Genomic DNA, 23,730 nt, shown 5'->3' on the forward strand with positions numbered 1-23,730 from the left:
CATGCCGTGCAATGCTGAATGAAAGCTCACATTTCATTACATTACATTCAGCACTGGTACCAGCATTGGTAATGGCACTCCAGAACGCTTGAAAATGGCCCATGAAATACAAAATAATTTTGAAGGGATTCAGTGCTTATTAATTAAATATTATATTCATATTACAGCATTCCTACTTGTTTGAAAAACAGTTAATGTAATGCTTTAGTTTTAATTCAGCCTCTCAATAACATAACTGGTAACTTAAGGCTTAACTATGTGAAACCTCTCCATATTGGAAATAAAAGATTAAAACCCGCGTTTCGTAAAGTAGTTACATCTTCAGGAGAAGATGTAACTACGTTATGAAACCTGGGTTGTGCCTTTTTATATACACAAGTGAACCTTAAAAAGTTTTAGCCTGTATAATTTATTTCAGCAAATATTAGTTAATTTGCATAATCAATCAAAGAGGTTCCCTTTAACTGATACACCCAATATAAAGCAAAATTTTGTGCATTATTTCCCTTTGAGAGGTGCTGTTCAATCTCATTCAACTCCCTACCCTCAAAGCCAAGCTCTAGATACACCATTGGGTATTGCTTACCTGGAAGAGTTTCTGTGTCATCTATGCACTGGCCAGGCCTTGGCTCAGGAACACGGTTAGACAAAACTGGCAACCAGGCAGAGCTACTGGTTGCCTGCTCCTTGAATCTCTCTGCAAAAGCTTGCTGGACAGATTCCAACGTAAAGGAGCACACAGCTGATCCCATAAGGCCATTGTTGGATGTTGAAAACGTCCCATAAAAGTGAGTATCATCTCCTGGGATTTTGTACATGCTCTCTAGAAAGATCATAGAAAAGAATCATCAACTATCTTTACTCGAATGATCCATTACAAGTAAAAATATCTGTAATCACGAGAATAATTATTCAAGAGACTCGCCACCTATCCTGAGTTAAGAAATCCAGCATATATTAAATAAAAAAAATCAAATGTAATAGTGCCATACACAAAATTACTCCTAAAAATTCATTAATGAAGTGATTACGTTAACAAATCAAGCTGCACTGTCTGATTGGCTTAAAAGGTATCTAAAATTCACATGAAGTTAATAACGCTCATTCCTGATACGAGAGAATATTACAGCCAGTAGAAAATGGTATGAGAGAATACTTATAAAATGTAAACAAATGACGCATGTATCTACGAAGGAAAATACTGATGATCAGTTATCCACAAAATATTATGGAAAGTACCATGTAGAGGGAATAAAAAATAGGGCAGAGTCATAGATCAGTGATTCCGCCATTACTTCATTTGAAATACCTGGAGTTTATTATTTCTCACATGGACCTGATTCCTGACTCAATCAACACTCACTTTAGACAGCCAGCACATGGTGTGACTCAGTGCATATGTCACACCATGTGCTGGCCAGGTAGGTCCTTGATTGGTAAACAATTAACTTTTGCAATCATCGTATAACGTAAATTATGGAAAGCGCTGGCAGCCTATGATTCCAAATTAATGCTAGCATGAAGGGCTGGGAGGAAAATTGCTATGTGCCATTGTGATTACACACTTAAATCACATTCACACATTAAAATGAAATTAGAACCAACATTTCACCATTATGCTTCAATTATTGTTGTCGTCATGCCATCGATAACAATTACCGTAAATAAAACTCATTCAAACCGGGCATGTGACATCAGGACATGGCTTTTCCTCTTCGGTATCAATTCGAAAAATTTGCAACCTCAATGGCTCCTTTTATTTACAAGATGAAAAAAAAAATTTATGCCAGAAATGGCTCTCTTTAAATACACTGATTTGTTAATAATCTCTCATCGACTAACTCTGACCTTGGCAAATATTCTAACATGAATATAAAGGCAATTTCAAAGTGTATACTCACGGATTTCATTGAAGTAAAACGGGAATTCCCCAGGTATAGAGCAGTTCAGTCGGGCTTTGAGGAAAGTAACCCAGTTCTGGTTGAGGATATTCTTGCCACCCGTATCACGTTTGCACACACGAGCAACGCGAGAATAGATGCTTTTTCCGCAGTTGATGTACTCCACGGCTGTCTCTCTGAAGAAGAAGAATACGTACTTCCCGACGTCAAAGGATGCCACGAAGTTGGGCTCTGCAAAAGAGAAATGTTTTTTTTTTTAAAAGAAATCACCAGGAAGATATGGCGCAAAAAGCACGTGCTAATGAGACACGAGGATTTCAGGATTTAATGGCACCCAACTAAAGATAATTTAGGGTCCCAGAGAGATTGAGTGAGGGCCAGATGAGAGCATGAAACTGACTTTAGAAATATGAATGGTTTATCCAACAATAATGGCTTTAAAAAATTGAGGCTGTTTAACACAAAAATTAGCAAAAAGTTTAAACTAAGTACATCATGAAAAATTAACTCTGTGGCATTTATGGAACAAATTATAGAAGGCTGGATGCTATTTATCACTCTTCTAAAGAACTAATAAAAAAATGCTGCATACACTTTAGTGAAATTGAGTGGAGTATTTTCCAAGCTGCCTCCGTGTCTTTTTGGAGACTACTTCTCCATTTCATGTACTATCTACAGTGAAACCTCGATTTTACATTCTCCCATTATACATTTTCCCTGATTTTGCACAGTTTTTATCAGGTCCCAAACAATACCGCCTTTATATAATGATACTCTATTTTACAATTTCCTCAATTTTGCACTTTTTGTAAGTGGTCCATTCAAAAGTGTAAAATAGAGGTTTCACTGTATGTTATTTTTCAAGAATTTACTTGGACAGTGTAATAGATTAAAGTTATATTAATTATATAAGAAACTCAAGGTGAAATAAATTAAAAAACTTTTCTCAAGCATTACACTGGATGTGAACTCAGAGAAGTATTTTTACAACAGGGCAAGTTTCTTAAAAGATCATTTCAGATGGAATTTATACCATACCTTAAATTAGATATTAATCATTCAAAGGAGGAATACCAAAGGAATAAAAAAATCATATTTATGACACACATGGCAAGGTTTTCCCAACATTGTCTCATTAGCTGATATTAGAAAATAGCTGCTAATTACTTGCTACTTGGACATTACCCTATTTGCAAGGTGTCATTAAATAAATAAATAAAATGAAAAAAAAACATTAAGTTAAAAGTATAAAAGCACGAACTCACTATCAAGCCACTTAGAGTCATATTTTAGGGTTCTCTTGAATGCAAATTCTCTTCTCCCAGTGGTCAGGTTGTGCAGGTCAGTGCGGAATATGACTGTATCAGCTTTGGTGAATTCAGCATTTGTACCACTGTAAAGTCCCGGTAGGTTTCCAGGGTTACCCTTGTCAACCCAAACTGCAGTTGAGTTGTCATTGGGGTCAAAGGGACACTTGGCAATCCCAGTGCCAATGCCAGGAACGTATTCATGCCGTGGTAGATGAGTGAGGTTCGACTGTTTCGTACAATAGAGGAGAGAAATATCAGTAACAATATTAACATAATAATAGCATATAAAAATAATTAAAATTACAAACAAACTACATAATATAATGTAATCCTTTTGAGCCTTATTAACCAGCACTCTGCTTATTCAATGCTAAAAGAAATTTTCCCTCAAAAATAAAAGTTAAAAAAAAAAAACTAGTTCACATTCATTGTGATGGAAAAAATTCCCTAGACTGGGATTATAATCCTATGTTAAATTTACTTTTTATGAATCAAGCAACCTGAATAGTATTGAGGTCTGCCTCGATAGTGACCAAAGGTCTATGCTTTGATTTCTGGTCCAGGGAAGTTATTTCCCATAGCAATTATCGCATTTAAAAAAAGACTTCAACCCTTTGATTGCCACACAACAATGAAGTCATTGATAAATTGATTTTGGATTTGGGGTATGGTCAAGATCTCCACCGTCGCATTTTGTCTTCAATTCAAAAACTTATTGAAATCATGCACAGGGAAAACTTTGAATTTTTCTTCACACGCCTAATGCTGTTTTTGCTACAATTGTTGGTAGCAGCCTTTACACATATAGCCAAATGATATGATGTATCACAACAAGCTCATGAGTGAGATAGAGCCACAACCTATCATATCGGCTACAAATATAAGGCTAAGCCTACATTTGATCATTAGATCATCACAATGACTCAGAGAGTGCCACTGATCAACTTAAGTTGATTCCGAGTTCACATGATGACAAAGGACAATTATATCATGTAGCAATATACGAACTACCTCCAACAGAGGAGGCATCTGGTGATCATCACTGCAAAATTACTGCACTTGGGGTGCCGCAATGCAGCCAGATGTCTCTTGCTGGAGGCAGTTCATAAATTGTCTTAAGAGATCATTTTCCTAAGTAATCAAATGAACTCTATTTACCTTTTCATTTTGGCACTTTCAAAAATACCCCTGAATCCAAAAAAGTCTATATTGAGGGTCATAATTTTTTTTCAGCTCAAAAGGAAATAAAAATAGCAAAATTAGTTGCAACAAGGAGTATTGTATACTAAACCATTGGGTTAGTTGCCCATCTAATTGTTCCATTTATGTACATCTAAATTATAAGGAAAAAGTTATTTTGTATCATTAAGCTTTTAAAACTTACATGAATCACCCAATCCTTTGGACTGTGGGCATTGGTACCACATATATAAAGACGACTGCCATCTGCCATTGGTTGTATAACACGGATATGATTCCTGCAGTCGAAATGCTGTCAGATAAAATAAAAGAATCTCATTAGCATAGAGTTTAGATAAAATTGTAACTTAGAGTCCTAATAATTACAAAATGATTCTCAAGCATGTATGTACTGTGAGGCAATGATTTTGAATGTATGGTCACTTTCTCAAGGTATTACTGAATATCAAGCATATCAATGAGTACTTACCTCGGATTTTCCTCTGGAGACACAATTAGCTACACTGCTGGGCTCTAAACTTAGGGAATCCCTCTGCAAATTCAAATGAAAGAGGAAAATTATAGAAGTAAATATGTGAACGTCCAAGTATCACTAGCAGCATTTTGCACATAACTCTCATTGCTAGCATGAAAATATGTGCAAAAATTATTAATTGAAAACTATGATAGCGGATGTATGGAAAAGAAGGATAGATATGTACATGAATTTTTATGGTTAAGTTGATGATGTATGTTTTGGTTTGTATGGTTTTGAATTTGTATAGTTAAGTTGATCTATAGCTCAGGGCTGGCTGGTATTTCAAATACAGGTATATATTTTAAAATACATTTATTATTTTGTATTTGGTACTTTTCCATTCTAAAATAAAAAATACATTAGTAAAATACTTTTCAAGTAGCTCAGATAACACTTCTGTAAACATTACGCTGCAGAAATTATTTCGTTTTTGTCAGAATCGTTTTCTTCATGTTTAAACGCAACTATCCATAATGTGCCAAGGCAGGTTTTATTTTTTAAAGATGTCTTTGTTCTCATATGAATGTATTATGTATTTTAAAAGGTACATATTTAAAATACTATTTGGAAGTTTGTTTTTCAAATGCCCAAGTCAAAGCTATCAAATGCTTAAATACCTGTTTCAAATACATACCTAAGTCAAAGTAAAAAAATATTTCGCATTTCAAATACATTTGGAGTGGTATTTTATACTTCAAATACTCCTCGAATAGTATTTTGTCCAGCCCTGCTATAGCTACATTAGTAAGATGTAAAAATTAAATGCAACCAAGTAAGTTGTGCACAATAAAATTAACTGCTGCTTACCTCACAATCAGATCCAGTTACATTGGCTGAATTAAGTCTGTACACAGCATCCCTGAAATGAAGGCAAAGTTTTCATTGCAAAATTTCCACGAAATGGAATACTACTGCTTTTCAAGTAATTTAAACAATTGAGTAGGTACTTACATAGCACCAACATATAAGGAATCTCTGGTGTCATCCAGAAAGAATGTTCGGTAGTAAAGCTTTCCACAGCTGAACTTCTTAATATAATCAACTGCAAAAAAAGACAACAGCTATATCATCATAATGAAAATAAGAGAGAAACTCTCCATGCATACATCAAATATTCACATGTATGTAGTGAATATGGTGAATTATAAGTCTTAGGTAAGAAGAGGGAAAAAATTTCACTGTTCACTAAATATATTACAGCAGCGGAGACATTGTAAATATATGCTTCAGATACATATTAATAAAAGCCTCTTCCTCCATTCCAATACATTTTTAAAGAATAAAAGTTATTACAAAGCTCAAAAGAGCAAAAAAGTAATATTAATGATAAGATGATACCTCCCCAGCAAAAATGCACAGCAATTGCCCATTGAATCAAATCCGCTCATCTGGTAGCCCAACAATACGAATCTGCTCAGCTGGCAGGGATGAGCGGATTTGATTCGGTGGGGGATTGTTGAGCAAGTGATTTTTGCAGTGGAGGTATCGAAAAGACTTTATGTCATAGCTTAAAATAAAAACTGGCATAAGGCCTGATAAAATTAACTTGTTCATTAATTTTTACTTTTTGATTAACGTATCCATCAAATTTGATTATTTTTACAGTATAGATATATCTTTGGGAAGGAAAATACGGATAGGCTCCTATATCAAAACATGAGAAGCACATACTAAGAGGTATTTGGAGTTGTTACTTAATATGTACCAAAAATGTTATGTTCTATCATTACACTTTCCCAAAAAAGGAATAGCCAGTAGTTCTGTTACTCAAGAACATGGAGAGAAGTCCTTGGATTGTCTTGAATAGATAGAAGCTCAAGAGGCAGAAGTGCCTTTTTTCAAGAGAGAGCGATAGTTAGTCGAACTGACTGGCAAACCTCGTCTTTAAATATTACAAAAGCATACCTGGGGGTGGTGTCTGGACTCCAGCAGTAACAATCTCTGCCTTGATCATTCCATACGAGGATGGGACCACAATGAACAAGAAAATGGACATGATGGGTGACAAGGAATTTCTTGTCGCTGCCATCTTGATATCTTCTTTCTCTATCTTTTCAATTTCTCACACATAAAATTTTCTGATCCACAACTCTGTCCGTGATGTGGAAGTGATTGAGAAGAGGCCACAGTCTGAGCCTCCCGATCACCCAGCTGGCAAGCAATAGACCTGAAATGACATACGAAAAAAATGTATTATTATCAAGAGCCAGGCAACAATTAACATTTAACATTATTCACGGTAGACAGAAAAAAAGAGTACCTTCTTCTCCATCTAACCCCTTACTAATTATATAGGTATCTACTCTTGAAATTCTCAAATACAGAGAAGTGAAAACACAAGGTGACGTCTCATTTCTCGATTTCAAGGTAGCATTTGAGTAACTTAAAGACCTTTTGTACAAATTACAGCCTTGCGGATTACGCAAAAAAAATGTTAGGCAGATTTAAGGCTCATTGAGTGATTATAAGCAAAAACTTGTAGCTCTGATGTAGCTCCGGTGACAACTAGTGTCCTACAAAAAGTGTAATTACTCCCTATTTGTGAATTAGTAGTAATAATTAAGGTAGTTTTAGGATATTATTCACTTAACACTCTTGGAAGTACATAGACGAGTTGAATGGCATAATGCTTTGTTTTCCTTTAACATTTCGATATCATGAGTCTCACTGACTATGAGCAACATGAAAAAACCATAGTCCACACCCAAGTCATGAATGGACTCCTCAGGTGAAAATATAAACAATTTGATGTCAGTGATACAAGTTCAATACAGTGCAACGGATTCTAGTCATGGGATTTAGTTTAAACGGCAAACACCTACATCACAGGATGGAATTAATGGGACTGACTGGCTGACTACAGCGATAGTTTGTTTTCATGCCATTCATTTCAGCTGGAAATTTTATTTCCCCTAAATTTAACTCTCAAGAGGAAAGCAAAGTATCAGGAGGACTTCAACAAAATCGATTTTTTATTATTTCCTTCGCTAACTGTTTCCAAATCCCATTGCATTGCAGCCGTGAGTTAAAAATTGAGGTTAACATAAAGTAACGTAAAACCTCTGAAGAAGCACACCAGATATATTTCCACACACCTTAACGGATCGATAGATCATGACAGACTGAATTAGAATAAAGAATCTCACCCCCACGAATGGAAGGTTGAAAAAAATCTAAAACACCAAGCTTACATGAGACAAAAGAAGTACGTCTGCAAGTTTAACCTCAACTCATAGCATCTTATAAAATCTTTTCAGGCCTCATTTGGTGGAAGTTTGATATATCCATGATAAAAACACAACTGATAATTCCGGCTTCCGATGTCGGTCAGGTTTAGTCTTCATAATTTTAGAGTGCTTTTGAACGCGCTCACTAGACGCCTGTCTTTCTAATTCTACTTCACTAACACTGGAAAGGTTACACTGGTCCTTACACACTTGTTTTGTCATAATTGTCCCGCGTACGCACTTAGCGCACAATCATCGCCGCTGAAGAGGTGGAATAAATACTCACCGGCAGCAGGACTATCCACCGCTATATAAGCCGGCTATTTTTGACTTTAAATCAAAACTCAACGACCACTACAGATACCATGGTCTGTAGTTGAGTTTTGACTTAAGGCGTGGAAATTACAATTTGTGTTTTTATCATGGTTCAACACATAGAAATTGTGGTGTCAATGTTTGCCTAGGCTTTAAGCAAATTGCACAGCCCTCACGCGCGTTCTTGTATATATTTACGCATGGGTCTAGAGTGAATACCACTTTCCTGGTGCACCTAACGAAAGGGGAGGAAAAGTGATCAATTCCTGCGGAAGTCACCACCTCGCGGACAACCCCTGCTTTCCCCAGGCGACAATGCCCACGACAAACTACGGCTCCTTGTTCCAGATAATACCGCGACAACAATGGGCGTCCCATCGCCAAACCAACTGGTCAGGGGGACAAAAGCTAGCCTCTATTCAGAGCCTCCATCTTGCGACCACGTGCACAAGAAGTTTCCCGCCGACCAAAGAGCCGGACGTGACCCTTTACCTCCTGGACATTGGCGAACCCATTAAAGCCACCACGTAGGTGCGTTCGGTCTCGGAGAATATGCTGGACACCAAAACCACGAACATTCTCACCGCAAGACTCGGTATCTACAAATGAACGCCCGCAGGTACCCGCGAACTTTAGAAATATTCAATACCAGCAGGAAAAACCTGAATGGGATCATATTTTTCAATTAATCTATACGTCAGCTAACTTCACGACCTATTCTTGACGAAAAATCATAGGTCTTCACTTTTTCGCGGATAAGTTGATGACGACACGAACTCATGCCAAGCGAATTATCGCTCCTCAGCTACTCACCGGCCAAGTGCATGACTCTCCAGGGGCTCGTTGTTGTTTACACTCTTGTGAGTGATACATTCCCTAAACCAAAGGTCCTCCCTGAACTCGTAAATGAGTCAGATGACGTCACCAACTCATGAAAAGTAGGCGGTAAAATTAATGTTTCTTTGTTTTAAATTTATTAGTGAAATGGGAAGATCTATTTTGTCGTAACTTACCTTTAACCGGCAATAAAATCTTTCCTTAGCCAAGGATACGCTCATGCTTATAAAAGAATGGATAGATATGTAAGGTTTTATAGAAAAGGTAATTGAAGACGCTGATAGCGTTTTACGGTGCAGAAAAATGGACACTTAGAAAGAAGAACGAGAATAAACAGGAGGCGAGAAGTGGGTCTGGATGAGATTGAAGAAGGTACAGTGGAACGAGAGAAGGAGGAACGACGAAGTGCTGGACAAGGTGGGTGAGCTTCCGGTCGAGATACGGAAGAGACACAAGTTGTGGATGGAGCGAGTATTGAACGGGGAGGGGATGTTGAAAACAGTGTTAACAGGGTAAAGTGCTAAGTAAACGAGGGAGAGGAAGGAAGAGAACGAAATTTAGATAGAATGAAAGGGATTAGGTCTTAATGTGAATTAAACAAGTAAGTAAGTGCATTACGGGAGGGATGGATGCCAGAATGCTTCTTATGCAATCCGTGGAAACCTACTTCAATCGGTAAGAATACTTAATCATAACTTTTCTTTACCTTCCATCCGTCAAAGCCTTTTCATGAATAACGATTTCGGGTCTCGTGATTGACCGACCCCATTCGCATGGGCAAGAAAGTCTTTCATTGTCATTTTCATCCGCAAAGTTTACTCGCTGGATTCTATTTATTTATAAAACAATTCATATCTCACGACGTCAACCGCGTAAAGAGTAAGGACCACTACAGAATTCGATCAAATCAAATGTTTTGGTCTAAGTGGAATGCGAACGTTCACTGGTTATCCATAGCTTAGGGAATGGATACTATCCATAAATAAATCGTAGTTTTGTACTCGATGTGTCACTCATATTATATTAAAAACTGTTACCAGCCACGTTTAGTGTTTACATGATATAACTTGATGCATTGTAAAAAATATGCATGCATTTTTTTCTCTGATTACGATTCGAAAATTTTCATTTTTTGAACAACAATATTAGCAATCGCACATATTTATTTACGGAATCGATGCAGGTGCTTGCACCTTTGAGGCTGCCTAAAACTCCGAATTATTTGTACTAAAATTGTGCTAACAGCTGTGGAGTAAATATACACTATTATATTATAATTATAAATTTGATGAGGCAGCAATCTGGAGGGGTGGGTTGAGGGGCGTGGGAAGGCACTTTTCCATTCTTTGGGGCCCGTCATTTCGGAACGTAATCGTGGGTATAGTCTTCCTAGCCAGATCACAGATAATATAGGCAGGGAAGTAAAATCTGATGCTTTCCCTGCGAATATATTAAAAAAGGCTATTCGGGCTTCCAGCCGGGTGGTCTCCCTCCATTCTGCCGACGTTTCGGAACCCGACTCGTGTTCCGAAACGTCGGCAGAATGGAGGGAGACCACCCGGCTGGAAGCCCGAAAAGCCTTTTTTGAATATATTCGCAGGGAAAGCATCCATTCTGCCGACGTTTCGGAACACGAGTCGGGTTCCGAAACGTCGGCAGAATGGAGGGAGACCACCCGGCTGGAAGCCCGAATAGCCTTTTTTTAATATAGGCAGGGCCCCACCACTGCCCGTCGATGCATTACTATGGAGAGCGACCCACCCAAATTTCCCAGAGCCTTTTTTAGCCAAAGGTAATCAAGTATTGTTCGATTTTTTTCACGTAATTACCTAGAAAAGTAAGAAAATGTGTCTCCATTAAGATATTTTTAACTCACTACCTTCATTGAAAGAGTTAGCTAAACTATAGGCCTACTTGGACATCAATGCCTTTCACCTAGAGATCACGACTCGTGAAAAATATCCCGATAGAGACGTTAAATAACTTTAGGAACTACATTTATTTCCATGAAAATTTCATTTTCACGGTCAGAAATAATGACGTTTTACATTCCTTAGGCACGCATTCAATAGAAATATCTGAATTTAAGATTAAAACGGAAAACGATGAAATAAAAGATTAAAATTAACAGTGATTTCGTTTCAAATACATTCCTCACTGAAAGACAAAAAAAAAAAACACTTCGTAATTCATTCCGTAGTGAGCCCACTATATGACGTCAGATTCGTCTCCTTTTTCTCAATTAACGCGTTTTAGTTGAGTACTTTCAGGGTAGGGAGACTTATACCGGCTAACCGGCCGATGACGAACATATTTTGCCTCTCATGGAAATGCGCGCGCACATATTTTAGGTCACAACAGTAATTTCGAAGATGGGACGAGAAGATAGCGTTCGAAATTTGCGACTGTCGGAAAGTCCGAAGCATAAAAAGGGAAGAGCAGAACTCGAGTGATTTATACGGTAGGGTGGATCCTTTTACGGATTGAGGAAGGGAGGATAATGCCTCCGACGCATTTTGAATCATTGGGATTTATACCACGCATAAACGTACACGCAGTCGTCCGATCCCGTAGATTACGGCACAGAACCCTTCCCCCACAAATATCGCCCCGGCTTTTAAGCATTCCCCCTTGCTAATGGCTTCTGAATCCAAACGTTGGTGACACCCTTCAATATCACCCTTCCCCACAAACCCTTCCGTTTTCATTTCGCTACCCCATTCAACTGGCGCGTTCAAGCGTTCGTTTGTTGCACTCGCGCGCATCAACAATGGCGGCCGATTCGCCACGAGCCATATTATCCAACACTTATACTTCTATTCACGCCTATGAATGCCGAATCATTCACTGCACGTTAGATTTTTCCCAGAATGCGAAATAAAAATGGGCGTGGAAAAGAACACTTCTATATCTACAATGCACCCTCTGATTCGATGCGGGGGCGTGTTGCAGTCGATCTATGGGTGTATGTTGAGTGAAGAAAGGGTAAATTAAAGGAATATCGGCGACGAATGGACTGAAACGAAATATTCGCATTGCAACGCTCTAACCTCATTTTTGCCATGCAGACATTTTTGAGAACCGATTAAAATGTTCCCATGTTGACGGACGACACACAACAAGGTTCAACGGGACGTAGTGGGACCTTATCTATGAAACCCTGCTTTCTATTCCATAGAACTCCACTACGAAATTGGCCATAATTAAGGCTATTAACCCATGCATATGTACGGATTGATGTGATTTATCGAATTCATTACTTCCCAGTGCTATTACTCTCGATCGAAAATATCATATTGGAAATTTTGGGGATCTCTCTTCACTCATCGCCCTGCACCGGGTTTAAATAGAAACTGATAAAAATGGGCCCTAATTGGCTACATTAATGAAGCTCCCACGTGACAGAATGCAGCCTCCTCTATATAGTACCACCGCCCTGGACATTTGAAGCAGCAACCAATTACGAGTAAGAGGAAACTTTTACCTGCATGAATACACTCGGCAGTACGTGATCTCATCTTGATTTTGTACTCTGCAAACAAATCGGGGGATTCAATCAGGAGTCGGTTACACAGATTCTGTTTAATTCGTGCATTAGGATGCACTCTGTATAGTAGCCACGGGAATAACGCATTAACGGATGTATCTATGCTATACAGCAAAACGCAGGGACTTGAGTCATGGGTACAAAATGAAGAGAGGAGCGGAAGAAAAATTTAACCGCGACCCATAAAATGTGATGCATATACCGACGAAACTCTGAATATTACGTCTTACTTACGATTTAAAAAAAAAAGATATTAGGAAATTTTCGATCTTAGAATGATTTCAATCTAAAGATTGGAAGATACAGAAAAACTAATGCCCGCATTAAAAATTTTTCTTTACAGTTACGACGTGCGAGTATAAGTACCATTAACATTAATTTAGAGTTACTTTTTGAAGTACGATAGTTTTCTCAAATCCTATAAAATGGAGTTAAATTTCGTTCAATTATCCTCAGCATTTACTGTTCGTTGTTAGTTCATTTTGAAAACTAATTACCGACCATAAGATTCGGAGAATCCAATAGGCCTGAATCGGAGCCAGGCTATCTTAATCCAACAAGCAAAAGCAGAGCAATACTTATTGTTAAATGAAGCTGCTTAATACTAAAGCATGCATATATTGTAAGGTCCCACGTAAGGTAGAAGAGAAATACAACACATTAATTAAATTCTAAAAAGTAAAGTCTTCCCGACGATTGTATATTCTGCGGGCGATAACGTCACAGTTATCTGGCTGAATGAAAGGCGCTTTAAAGAAGGACCAAATGCAAAAACTACAGTTTGAATAAGCGAACTTTTGGTTTACGATTAAATTTGGCGGAAAAAATCTCTAAAGCGGTAGAGAAGCGATTTAAGCACCCCGTAGACGCGAGGATACAAAAGCATACATCGTAGCTAATGAAAGCGGTGCTCGCTCCACTCGAACGAGCGCTGCAAACTTTGATTGTCCTAGCAAACATTTACTGAAAAAAAGTAGTGCATCGTGATCGTCCAAAAAACCTCCCTAAAAACATTTAGATAAAATACGAAACTTTCGACGGAAGCAGCTGTTTCAAGTTGCGTTCGCAGAACAGATAAATAGATAAAGCGTCGGCATGCATCCACGTTATCCCTATTGCAGGGCTAATTGGACAGCGTAATGATTCAATTACTCCGGCGACACGAGCCCATCCAAGACCCCTCATAAATCCAGCACCCAAATGAAGGGATACGCTTTAATCGCACCGAGTCGCTAGTCGCTGGCGGCAGTAGTAGAGGCAAGGGGACATTAGCGTAACGAAAGCATTTCGCGTGAGCCTCAAACGCGGAATTATCCCCAACGCTCAAGAGATGGCGTGCCGGAGAGAAAGGGCGGGAAGTAGTAGAAGTTGGGGAAACGTTGCGTCGACGAGGGAAATTAATGGAGATTAAGAGGAAACGCGAGATGGAAGTAGGGATATTCCGACTGAAATGGTTGAATTAAAACCTGCGTTCGCTCGAGGGGAGAGAGAGAGAATCTTCGGTATTCGAGAACGCCACGGACATGCAGCATATCCTTCCGCGCGCGCCTCTTCCGGCGAGGAAACAATTACGCTTCCGCTACGAAATGTTAATTGTTGCCTTCGTAAATAGCAACGGAGACTGGAAGAATTCACTTCGCTTTAATTTGGAGGGTGGAAGTGAATTTTCACGGAATACCTCAATTTTCTTCTTGTAATTCCGACTCAAGAAATAGGGAGGCAATGAGGTATAAATTAAATCGATGTGTTAAACATGTACTTTATAGGTGATATGTTACAGTTATCTAACTAGCAGCAATAAGAGATAAAGGTAAGTACAGGGTGTTTCAAGTCGAGGGAGAAAATTTTAAGCATTATTTTTGTCCATAAACATGGGATTGCAACTCCTTAGTTATTGAGCCATGGCGACGCAAACATTTTTTCGAATACACTTTGCAGTTATCATGAAAACGGTTTTTCTTTAGTAACCAGCCTTTTCGACATTTTATTTAATATTTTGGATTTTTAAGCACATTAAATACTTAAGGTTAGAAGAAAATGTGCGATTAGAATTGACATAAACCATTTATCTGAGGATGCGTCAAATTGCTCAATCGTATTTTTAATACTCGCTGAAAGTTCTTGTTTAATTAAGATTAAGTATTAGAAATCTGACATATATACAAGTATGAACGCATAGTTACGGTTAATTTTGTTTTAAACAAGCCATTCTTTCACAAGGTTGCTATAACAATTGTGACATCTTCCTCTATTTACACTGGTAATTGTTATTACGAATTGCATACGATCGATAGTCATTGTAGAGTAATTTGGGCGGTGAATTAAACGTGATTGGGAGTCCAGATCGGACGAAACAAAACATTAGCGGATCTCAGATCGCTGATATCTTTGAGCCCATAATCCCATTTCCAAATTTAATTATTTAAGTGGGAATCTGTTTTTTAAACATTCCCCCACGACGCAATTCAATGTGTTCCGATTTATCGATAAACGGAAAAAATATAACCCGTATCACGTAAATACCAGTAACGTTGAAAAGAACCAACGATTTGATTCACAAAGTCCAAATTATTTAAAAAGATTTGACGAAATCACAAAATATATTCTCTCTCCTGTAGTATTTATTTACAAGATGGCAAAGCGTATCAAGTTATACAAATGTGTAACGTCTTGCTACGAGCACTTTTAAGCTGATCTATGATGCATTGATGGGGTTGCGTTGAGATGACATGCAACGTGTGTACGTTGTGTTTACAACGCAACGCGTTCTTTGGATGGGATTGTTAAAAAAAGAGATGAAAGTTTTTTTTTGGAAAATAGCTTCGCGGTACTTATTATGAGATATAAATTTGGTTGAAAGACGTTTTCATGTGTTTGACATCACAAATGGCACGAATAAGGGGATGGCTAAGGGCCGAAAAATACCCTAAAATAACTACCTAGCTTAAAAAAAATAGTAAACAGGGGTTAACTCAAAAATATGGACCAATTTTCAAAACTTCGTGCTTATTCAAGAACGAATACAAAATGAACACGCTTTATGCTAATGAAAAGAGGACATTTCAAAGTTTTTTCCATAATGGGTGACATCCATTTAATTTCAAAAAATTTAATGATTTGTTATAACAATTTCCTACGAATTATTGAAAATGGGCCAATACAGAAATCCTGTGTAACGCACATACTCGGAATTTTTGCGGTGATTTGATATCGATAGAACTGCTTAGATTAAACATGACAGCAAGATGATAGATCGATAGGATCACGTGGAGATAAAACACGAATCCCAGAGTGAGACGTCAGAACAGCCTGGTGGGACATTATTTCGTCGGGGTACGGCCAAGTGCTGAGGGTGACGGCACCCTTTAAATCAGGCAGACATCGTGAAAGCGAGTTAGACAGGGAATGGATGGCGGTGGGGGTAGCTGAACAGGGTATCGAACAGCGTAAGGGAGGAAGGGAAAGGACTTAGTGCTATCTCGTAGTACGAGGGTGTTACGCATTCGCCAAGGCCCCATTCGACAGCGGCGTGGAACGCCATTTTACCCCCACACCACTCGATACGAGCCCTCAATGAAAGAAACATGAATACGGCGATAATATTACTCTTATACAAGAATATGGCTCGCTTTCTCTCGCTGGTGGCTCTGCCCCCTTTAGAAAAAAACTAGACGCAATGGTTAAATACAACTGACGACACGATTCAACTGCATGAATGATGAAGAAATATGAATAAAGCATTTCAATAAAATAATTATGACTATATCTCAGGATCACGGCCTGCAATTTGCTTCAGGATGTGCTTTGGTGGTTTCCGGGATGCCTCTACTGATATATATTTTGTAGTCAATCCGCAATCATCTGAAAACCATGCATTTCAAATCAAATCCAGGGGGGTCTGGAAGGGCTCTGCTTCCCTAGACCTCCCCGGAAATGGCCTGCGGTCTTTTCAGGTCAAGTTCTTAAAATTTTTGCCTGCCTTTTGTTCATTAAGGATCGATTTTTTCCGGTTATATCTAACCTCCTTAAATTGAATCCTAGGAATATCAAACTCTTCTAGGCTTCCACGCTTCCTAACTGCTATAAGGAGGAGATTAATGGCTGCTACAATTACTCAGATGCCATTAACAAGTTTTTCCGCGATGCTCAAATTTCTCTTTGCAATCGATTTTTTAAACCCCAAAAAGTAGGCACAGTTGGTAACAATGTATAGTGTAATAGATAGAAAATTTGGTGTTTCGAAAGTTTTTCCTAGGGTTTCAGACGATTTTAGAGGGAGTCGATTCCATGACTTTTTCATTTATATTAATTATTCCGCCAGTCAGTCCATGATCGGAAGTGGGTTTTGTACTATCATTTAATATGAAGGATACAAAGAGTCAACATTACCACCAATAAATTATTAGAAAAAAACTGTTGCTGAGAATAATGTAGTAACTGGAACACGTTGCCTCGATATACATACGATAGTCGCGGCATTTTCAAGAATAACTTTTATGGATATTTCAAGAATTGATTAAAAAAATATTTTCGTGGATAAAATCGGATGGTCGCACGTCGGATAGTAAGTACCTACATAGAGCTCCTCCTAGGATAAGATTCCCTAGTCGGCCACAAGATGTCACCCACTATGCATTAAAACGGGTTTACTAAAGTCGCCACTCGCGGCGCTGACGGTAGCGCGATCCGTATTTCACGGGGAAATGTAAGAAACTTAGGACCGTAAACCGAAATCTGAATACGAGATCATATAATCCCAATCAAATAGTATCGACTGAATCGAACTCTATCGACCGAATCGAATTATCCGAATGAATCGATGGTATTCCTAGCGAGTGCAAATAATACATTTGAAACATAGGTGATAAATGACTCGCTCTGCGTTCATCGCCACGATGTGTACATTTTTGGAAACATAATATAGAGGAGCGAAGTGGCAGAAAAACAAGGTTCTACGAGATGGACTGGTACTTCCACTATGTGGTCCCATAGGAAGAAAACCCAGGAATACGTTCCTTCCCCTCCATTCCAGTCTGTTGCTTTCAATTCCAACCACCCCTATCTTCAATAATGACTCCGTTTCAACCATACCTTGCCCACTCGTTCAAACATATCCACCCCTCTCAGACGACTGGGAAACTTTTTTTTGTCTCGGGCCGAACAAAACCATCATACTATTTTCAAAAAGGAAAATAAAAAATCGTCACCACCCGGCAAAAAAACGATTGATTCAACAAAAAAACAAACGCATTCAATCGCGGCAAGGAGGAATATTCTCTTGCATCCGCCTTTTCATACATTCTCACAACAGCACACCACACACGTTTTAACGAAAAAAAAAACAAAAAAGGAACGAAAATGAAGCCGCCCTTTTCCACATGTCGTGGCGGAAAAAATACGCCATTGTTTGAAGGTACGAATTGAAAGGTATGAAATAAAAAATGGTTTCATTGTATGCACTCCCTAGGGGTGTGTTCCGGATTCCCTGAAAGGGTGCGAAGTAATATCTGGATCCTCCATCCATATTTCAGTGACGAAAAAAATTGAATAACGGATGCGAAAAGCGTTTTGATTCTTTTTCAAATTGCTTAGGTCCATCCGCGGGAAAAACAATTGAACCGCCATTACCGCAATGTGCCACCTGTGCTACCTGTGCCTTCAAAACAGATTGATTTAAACGGGACAGGGATGTTTTTCAAATATTTTACCCTCGGGTTATTGCTATACGCTCCGATTTAACGACAAAGCAAAAATATTCTATTCGGCGACATAGAAAGACCAGAAAGATTGAAAAGGGTCATTCATCTGACCCGCAGGTGTCCAGAATCACTAAAATGATTTGAAGTAACCAGAAACGACAATTTTTCAACCGTAATTTTTCCACAATACTCATGTATTTACAAATTTGAAACGTTTTTCGACATGCAACACGAATGTACGGACCAATACCTAGGAAAATTACAGCTAAGAGATTGTCTTTCCCACTAAAGATAACGTCCAAAAACGTGAGTTCATTTCAACGTGATGTTTATGGCATTAACTAATACGTTTGGAACGTATATATGTTACATTAATTAACACAACATTCAATTGAACACACTAATATTGTTTGATTTTATTATGATCTGTCTGATTTGTCTGTTTGTAATAGAATTCATTGAAACGTTTTTTCCAATATTTTATAATTTCCATTTAAATATTCTAAAACATTTGAACGGATTGAAAACCAACGTATAAGTCATAGACACGCGAGGAAGAAATGTTTTTAATATGAATTCGATAAAGATATTCTTAAAATTATTTGAACACTGGACGATTTTAGGGAAGTTGGCATAAAAAATTGACCGGTGTTTTTTGTTCGTCGGTGTTAGGTACTTTCAGGCCGACGTTCCGAACGACTCAGGAAATCTAAAAAGCCTTAAAATTGAACGAACTCATGAACGTGAAGCAGTAGGTGACAACAATCTTATTTTGTGTTCGCTAACTAATAGCAGAGAGGAGAAATAGGTAACGGTAATAGGTAACCTCGCTAATAGGTAACGGTACTTTTGGGCTCCTGACAAAAATCCAGTTATCATCACAGATCAGCAATCCAAAGATTGGTTTCACGCAGCTCTGCCCTCGATTCTCTAACCAGCCTTTGTAATATATTCACACCCAAATCAACAGGGGTATCCTAAAAAAATGGTTCGAATTTGAACGTGGTTTAAATGAAAATAGAATTCCTTACAGTATGTGTTTTTTTATTTTTCGAATTTGTCGTCTTGAACAATTTTTTTACATAATCAATAATTTTCACTATGTGCGCCCGTAGTCGCTCGACAAGAGAGAAACCCGGCGTCGGCATTATCCTGCCCTTAAGGAAAGGCGCCAAGGGGACCACGGCTTAGAGTCCCATGCGACGGACGACGTGCACTAAAGCAGGGATAGGGCAGCCGCTGCCACTCACATTCCCTACTTTCTTCACATGAAAAACTGAAACCGCACCATTCTATAATGATAATCACGTATTTCTTCTCTTTCACACGCAGTACAAGAATAAATTAGAAAATGGAAAAGGAGCAGCAGTTCTGTTACGATCTGCGTGTTTTACTTAGAAATTTTGCTCTGGAACAATTTCAGTACGCGACTTTATCCACACGACTAACATCTAGAACATGGAAGTTGATAGGGCGTTGTCATGGGAGGAAGATGTCGCTCGTAAAAACAAATGAGGTTGATATAGCCGCCATTCCGAGTCTGCTGGACAGTGCCAGACCTCGGGTGCTCCGCTCAACCCCATATCCCGGAGGATTATATGTAAATCTTGGCGACGCCCATGCAATGGAGTTTGTACATGCTCTTAGGGACTGCTAATTCTTGTCACGAACAGTCCATTAAGGCCGCAACGGGGACCACGGCATACAGAAGTAATTAGTACCCTGCTCGTCACGTAAAGGGCGTTCGGTTGCGAATAATGTTAAGATACCAAACTACTCAAGGCACGTATTCAAAGACACCAAGCTAATACGTGCATATACTTTAAAATCACCAGTAAAAAGTGATAATTTCACAATAAAACTGGAAAGTAATCAATTCAAATACAATTGAAAAAATTAGTTAAACAAAGGTAAATAACTTATACATTATACATGGTGTAAGATAGAAATTTTGGGCCTAGAATTAAAATGTAAAATAAGTATGCGCCATCTATTAGGTACACCCAACGAGGTTAATACGCGGTTATTTCGTCTAAAACAAACAATTTTTGACAGGATTACCTAAAAAAAAACTTGGTTTTACACAATTTTTTTCAATTTAGGCATTTTTCACGGGGTAAACACCATTCAGCCGTATTGGAAAATAACCAATTCTCCATTTTTAAGGCGTGCTACTTTCTGAATATAGAATTCCATACTTAACTGAATTGACCGTTTGAGGAGTACAGCAATTAAGCTCAGGTGTCGTCTGATTGGCTGATGCTCTCTTGACATTATTTCCTTACTTTCCTCATATTTTTTATGGAATTGATTACAGGTGTCCAAGTATTGCTAATAAGAAAGGCAGTATCTCGATTGAAATTTTTTGGATTCATCTACATCTACATACTACCCAGCAAACCGCCTAAAAGGCGTGTGGCAGGGGGTGTTAGGACACCAGCCTTGGCACATAAAAAGTAATGCTCTAACGAAATTACTACTGGAATTTGTTAAAGTTCATTATGGTTCAGGGGAAAAAGGAATTCGCACATCTATCCGTTCAGCAAAATATCTCTCCTAAATTATCGCTTCTATAGGACCAAGAAATATAGTTAGGCTCTAATATTATGTTCACCGTGTCACTCTTAATGATATACATTCTAAATTGTTATAACAATCTAAGCCTAGCGCGCAGCCTCCGAGTCTCCAGCGGCTCCCAGCCTAATTCGCTTAACGTCTGGGTAACGCTGCCTGTAAGCCAGTAGCAGTTTTTGACAAACCGCGCAGCCTTCCTTTGTATTTTATTCAGTTTAAGGCGATGATTCAGTTAAAGGGATTGAGGCGGATCTCGACGACTTTCTTGATAATGCTGTTCCAGTAGCGTCGTGAAAGGCAAAGAATTTTTGCATCTCCCCATCTAATGGCATGATCGTCATTGATACTGTGTTCAGCCACATACTTCAGACTTCTCTGGTTGCGCAAATCTAAAATGCCTTCGGTGCTCTTTCAGCCTCGTCTCTATTGTTCGGATTGTTTCCCCTACATATGATATATTTTGCTGCAGTTGCAAAAGCCACACAAAGCCAACATTCCTAATAAAGAGAGGATTGCTCAGAATTTCTTGAGAAGAAACACTTCAATCATTGTTCTTCCTGCAGACAAGGGCAATGCCACCGTCCTTGTGAAAAGTGTTGATTACCGCCATAAGATTCTAGAGTACTTTGTGAGGGTACATACCTACAGGAGAATACTCCGAAACAGCAAATCTTTTTACACCTACGTGTGACTTGCGCACGCGACGTGGAACGACGAGTCACTCCATGAAGCGGCACATTTTGGGGTCCTTGCCAGGTTGTCAGCCGACCAGAGACCAAGAACACTCTTTCACAGTTTTTAAAATTAGTTTTATTTCCAAAATCACAGCTTACACAGCTAACAATCACCAACAACACCAATAATCTCCAACTCCACACTTTGTGCCATGGCGACTCCCACAGCAATGTCTCCTCGGGCTATACACCAGGTTAATTCGTATTGGTCGACGTTTCGGAAAACAACTTTTCCTCCATTCTCAAGGCGTGCAACAGTCTGAATGTAGAATTTCACAATGAACTGAATTGACCGTTTGACGAGTACAACAATTAAGCTCCAGTGTCGTCTGATAGGCTGATGATCCATCCAAACAAACAAACCCCGAAAGCAAACCCATCCAAACAAACCCCGCTTCCTGACAACCAGGCTTTATCAACAAACTCCTCCCACTCCAGAGCCTCCTCCATCCCACAACTCAGACGCACCACCCTTTGTGTTCACAATACGTATTTCATCTCTTTCACATCTTTCTTTACCCGTTCCATATATTTTGTTCAAGACCTTCCTTTCCGGTTCTTGCCATCTACTTGTCCTTCTACGATTGTCTTCATCAGACCATCATGTCTGAAGATGTGGCCAATAAGGTTGTTCCGTCTTATTCTCTAGGTTTTCACGAGGCTTCTCTTCTCTCTTACTCTTCTTAGGACTTCCGCATTACTTACTAGGTCAATCCATTTGACCATCATAATTCCATACCACATTTTTAATATTTACCGTGCTGACCTAGTGCTGTAGTTGGGCCGGCACGGCGTACCCCCTAAAATCCATACTCGTTAAATTACCTTTTAAAATTGCATAAAAAGGCCCTACTGTAAATTGTCCAATGGATTTCAGAAAGAAAAATCGGAACTGATTATTTACTTGTTCGGAGTTATCCCGTGGCACAACTTGGAACTACTTGGGCCCATAAGAGTTGGAGTTCGACATTTCAATCGCGCTCAGATGTATAATACATGTCCAGCTCGGCTGAAGAAACAGCGTGTCGAAAATGTGACCCACTCAACGAAGTCCACTACAAGTCCATCTGGAACCACCTTAACTGATTTTTGGTGAGTACCGCCAAAATCATTTTCCCAACTACAGCACTGTGCTGACCATATCACCGTAGACCTGTACCCTAGTGCGGGCCATTTTCAATACTCTTGAGTTATTTCTTAACAACCAACCTTAGATGCGAGGAATAGGTGTTCGGTATAATTTTAAAGAATGAAAATTTCTTTTGTTTTTACCACTTGCTTATTTCAAGGTTAGATTTAGAGGTTTACCACATTGTTAAAAAATGGCAAACTACGTGTTTTAAAAGACGAAAGGCGTAATATTACGCCCATAACACGCAAAGTGCTAAAGCCTACAGTCCTTGATTTATCCGCTGCTGTCATTGCCCATGCCTCACTTCCGTAGCAAAGCATATTTAACATGTAAGTTCTAAGAAATTTTACCCTAAAAGCTTTATTTTAATGTTTTGTTGTAAGACTATCTTTCTGTTGGTGGAACGATCTCTCTGCCTTGGCTATTCTGCTGATAATTTCTTTCTTGCATCTTCCATCACTATATATTCCGCTCCCCAAATAATGAATTCATTCATCTATTCTAGTTTTTGTTTCTCCATTTTAACGTTAGAATTGACATCTTCTGGGATGACTATTATTTAAAATAATTAGAGTTTAATTTTGAGCAAGGCTTCATCGACAAGATATGATACAGAAAATGAACGTGGACGTGGAAAAGGAAAAATTTCTCTCCCTCACGCAAGCTTCAAAATGGATGAGGTTCATACATGTCAATCTAAATCTGCTTGACAGACACAGGGTGAGCTGTGCCAATGC

At 38.7% G+C, this 23,730-nt stretch overlaps 1 protein-coding gene across 1 annotated transcript in view; it reads right to left on the bottom strand.

Annotated features, from left to right (window-relative positions):
• Positions 1-23,730, bottom strand: part of LOC124167776 (semaphorin-2A-like) — a 174,002-nt gene that overhangs the window by 14,433 nt on the left and 135,839 nt on the right. The window contains exons 3-10 of the mRNA XM_046545791.1: positions 6,834-7,095; positions 5,880-5,970; positions 5,736-5,787; positions 4,881-4,943; positions 4,596-4,703; positions 3,167-3,437; positions 1,902-2,132; positions 587-823 (exon numbers count right to left, since the gene is read on the bottom strand). Coding sequence (XP_046401747.1) covers positions 587-823; positions 1,902-2,132; positions 3,167-3,437; positions 4,596-4,703; positions 4,881-4,943; positions 5,736-5,787; positions 5,880-5,970; positions 6,834-6,957 — 1,177 coding nt within the window. The 5' untranslated portion in view covers positions 6,958-7,095. The remainder of the gene's footprint in view (positions 1-586; positions 824-1,901; positions 2,133-3,166; positions 3,438-4,595; positions 4,704-4,880; positions 4,944-5,735; positions 5,788-5,879; positions 5,971-6,833; positions 7,096-23,730) is intronic.

The sequence above is a fragment of the Ischnura elegans genome, chromosome 11 (assembly GCF_921293095.1).
Source record: "Ischnura elegans chromosome 11, ioIscEleg1.1, whole genome shotgun sequence".
In the NCBI taxonomy this organism is placed as follows: Eukaryota; Metazoa; Arthropoda; class Insecta; order Odonata; family Coenagrionidae; genus Ischnura; species Ischnura elegans.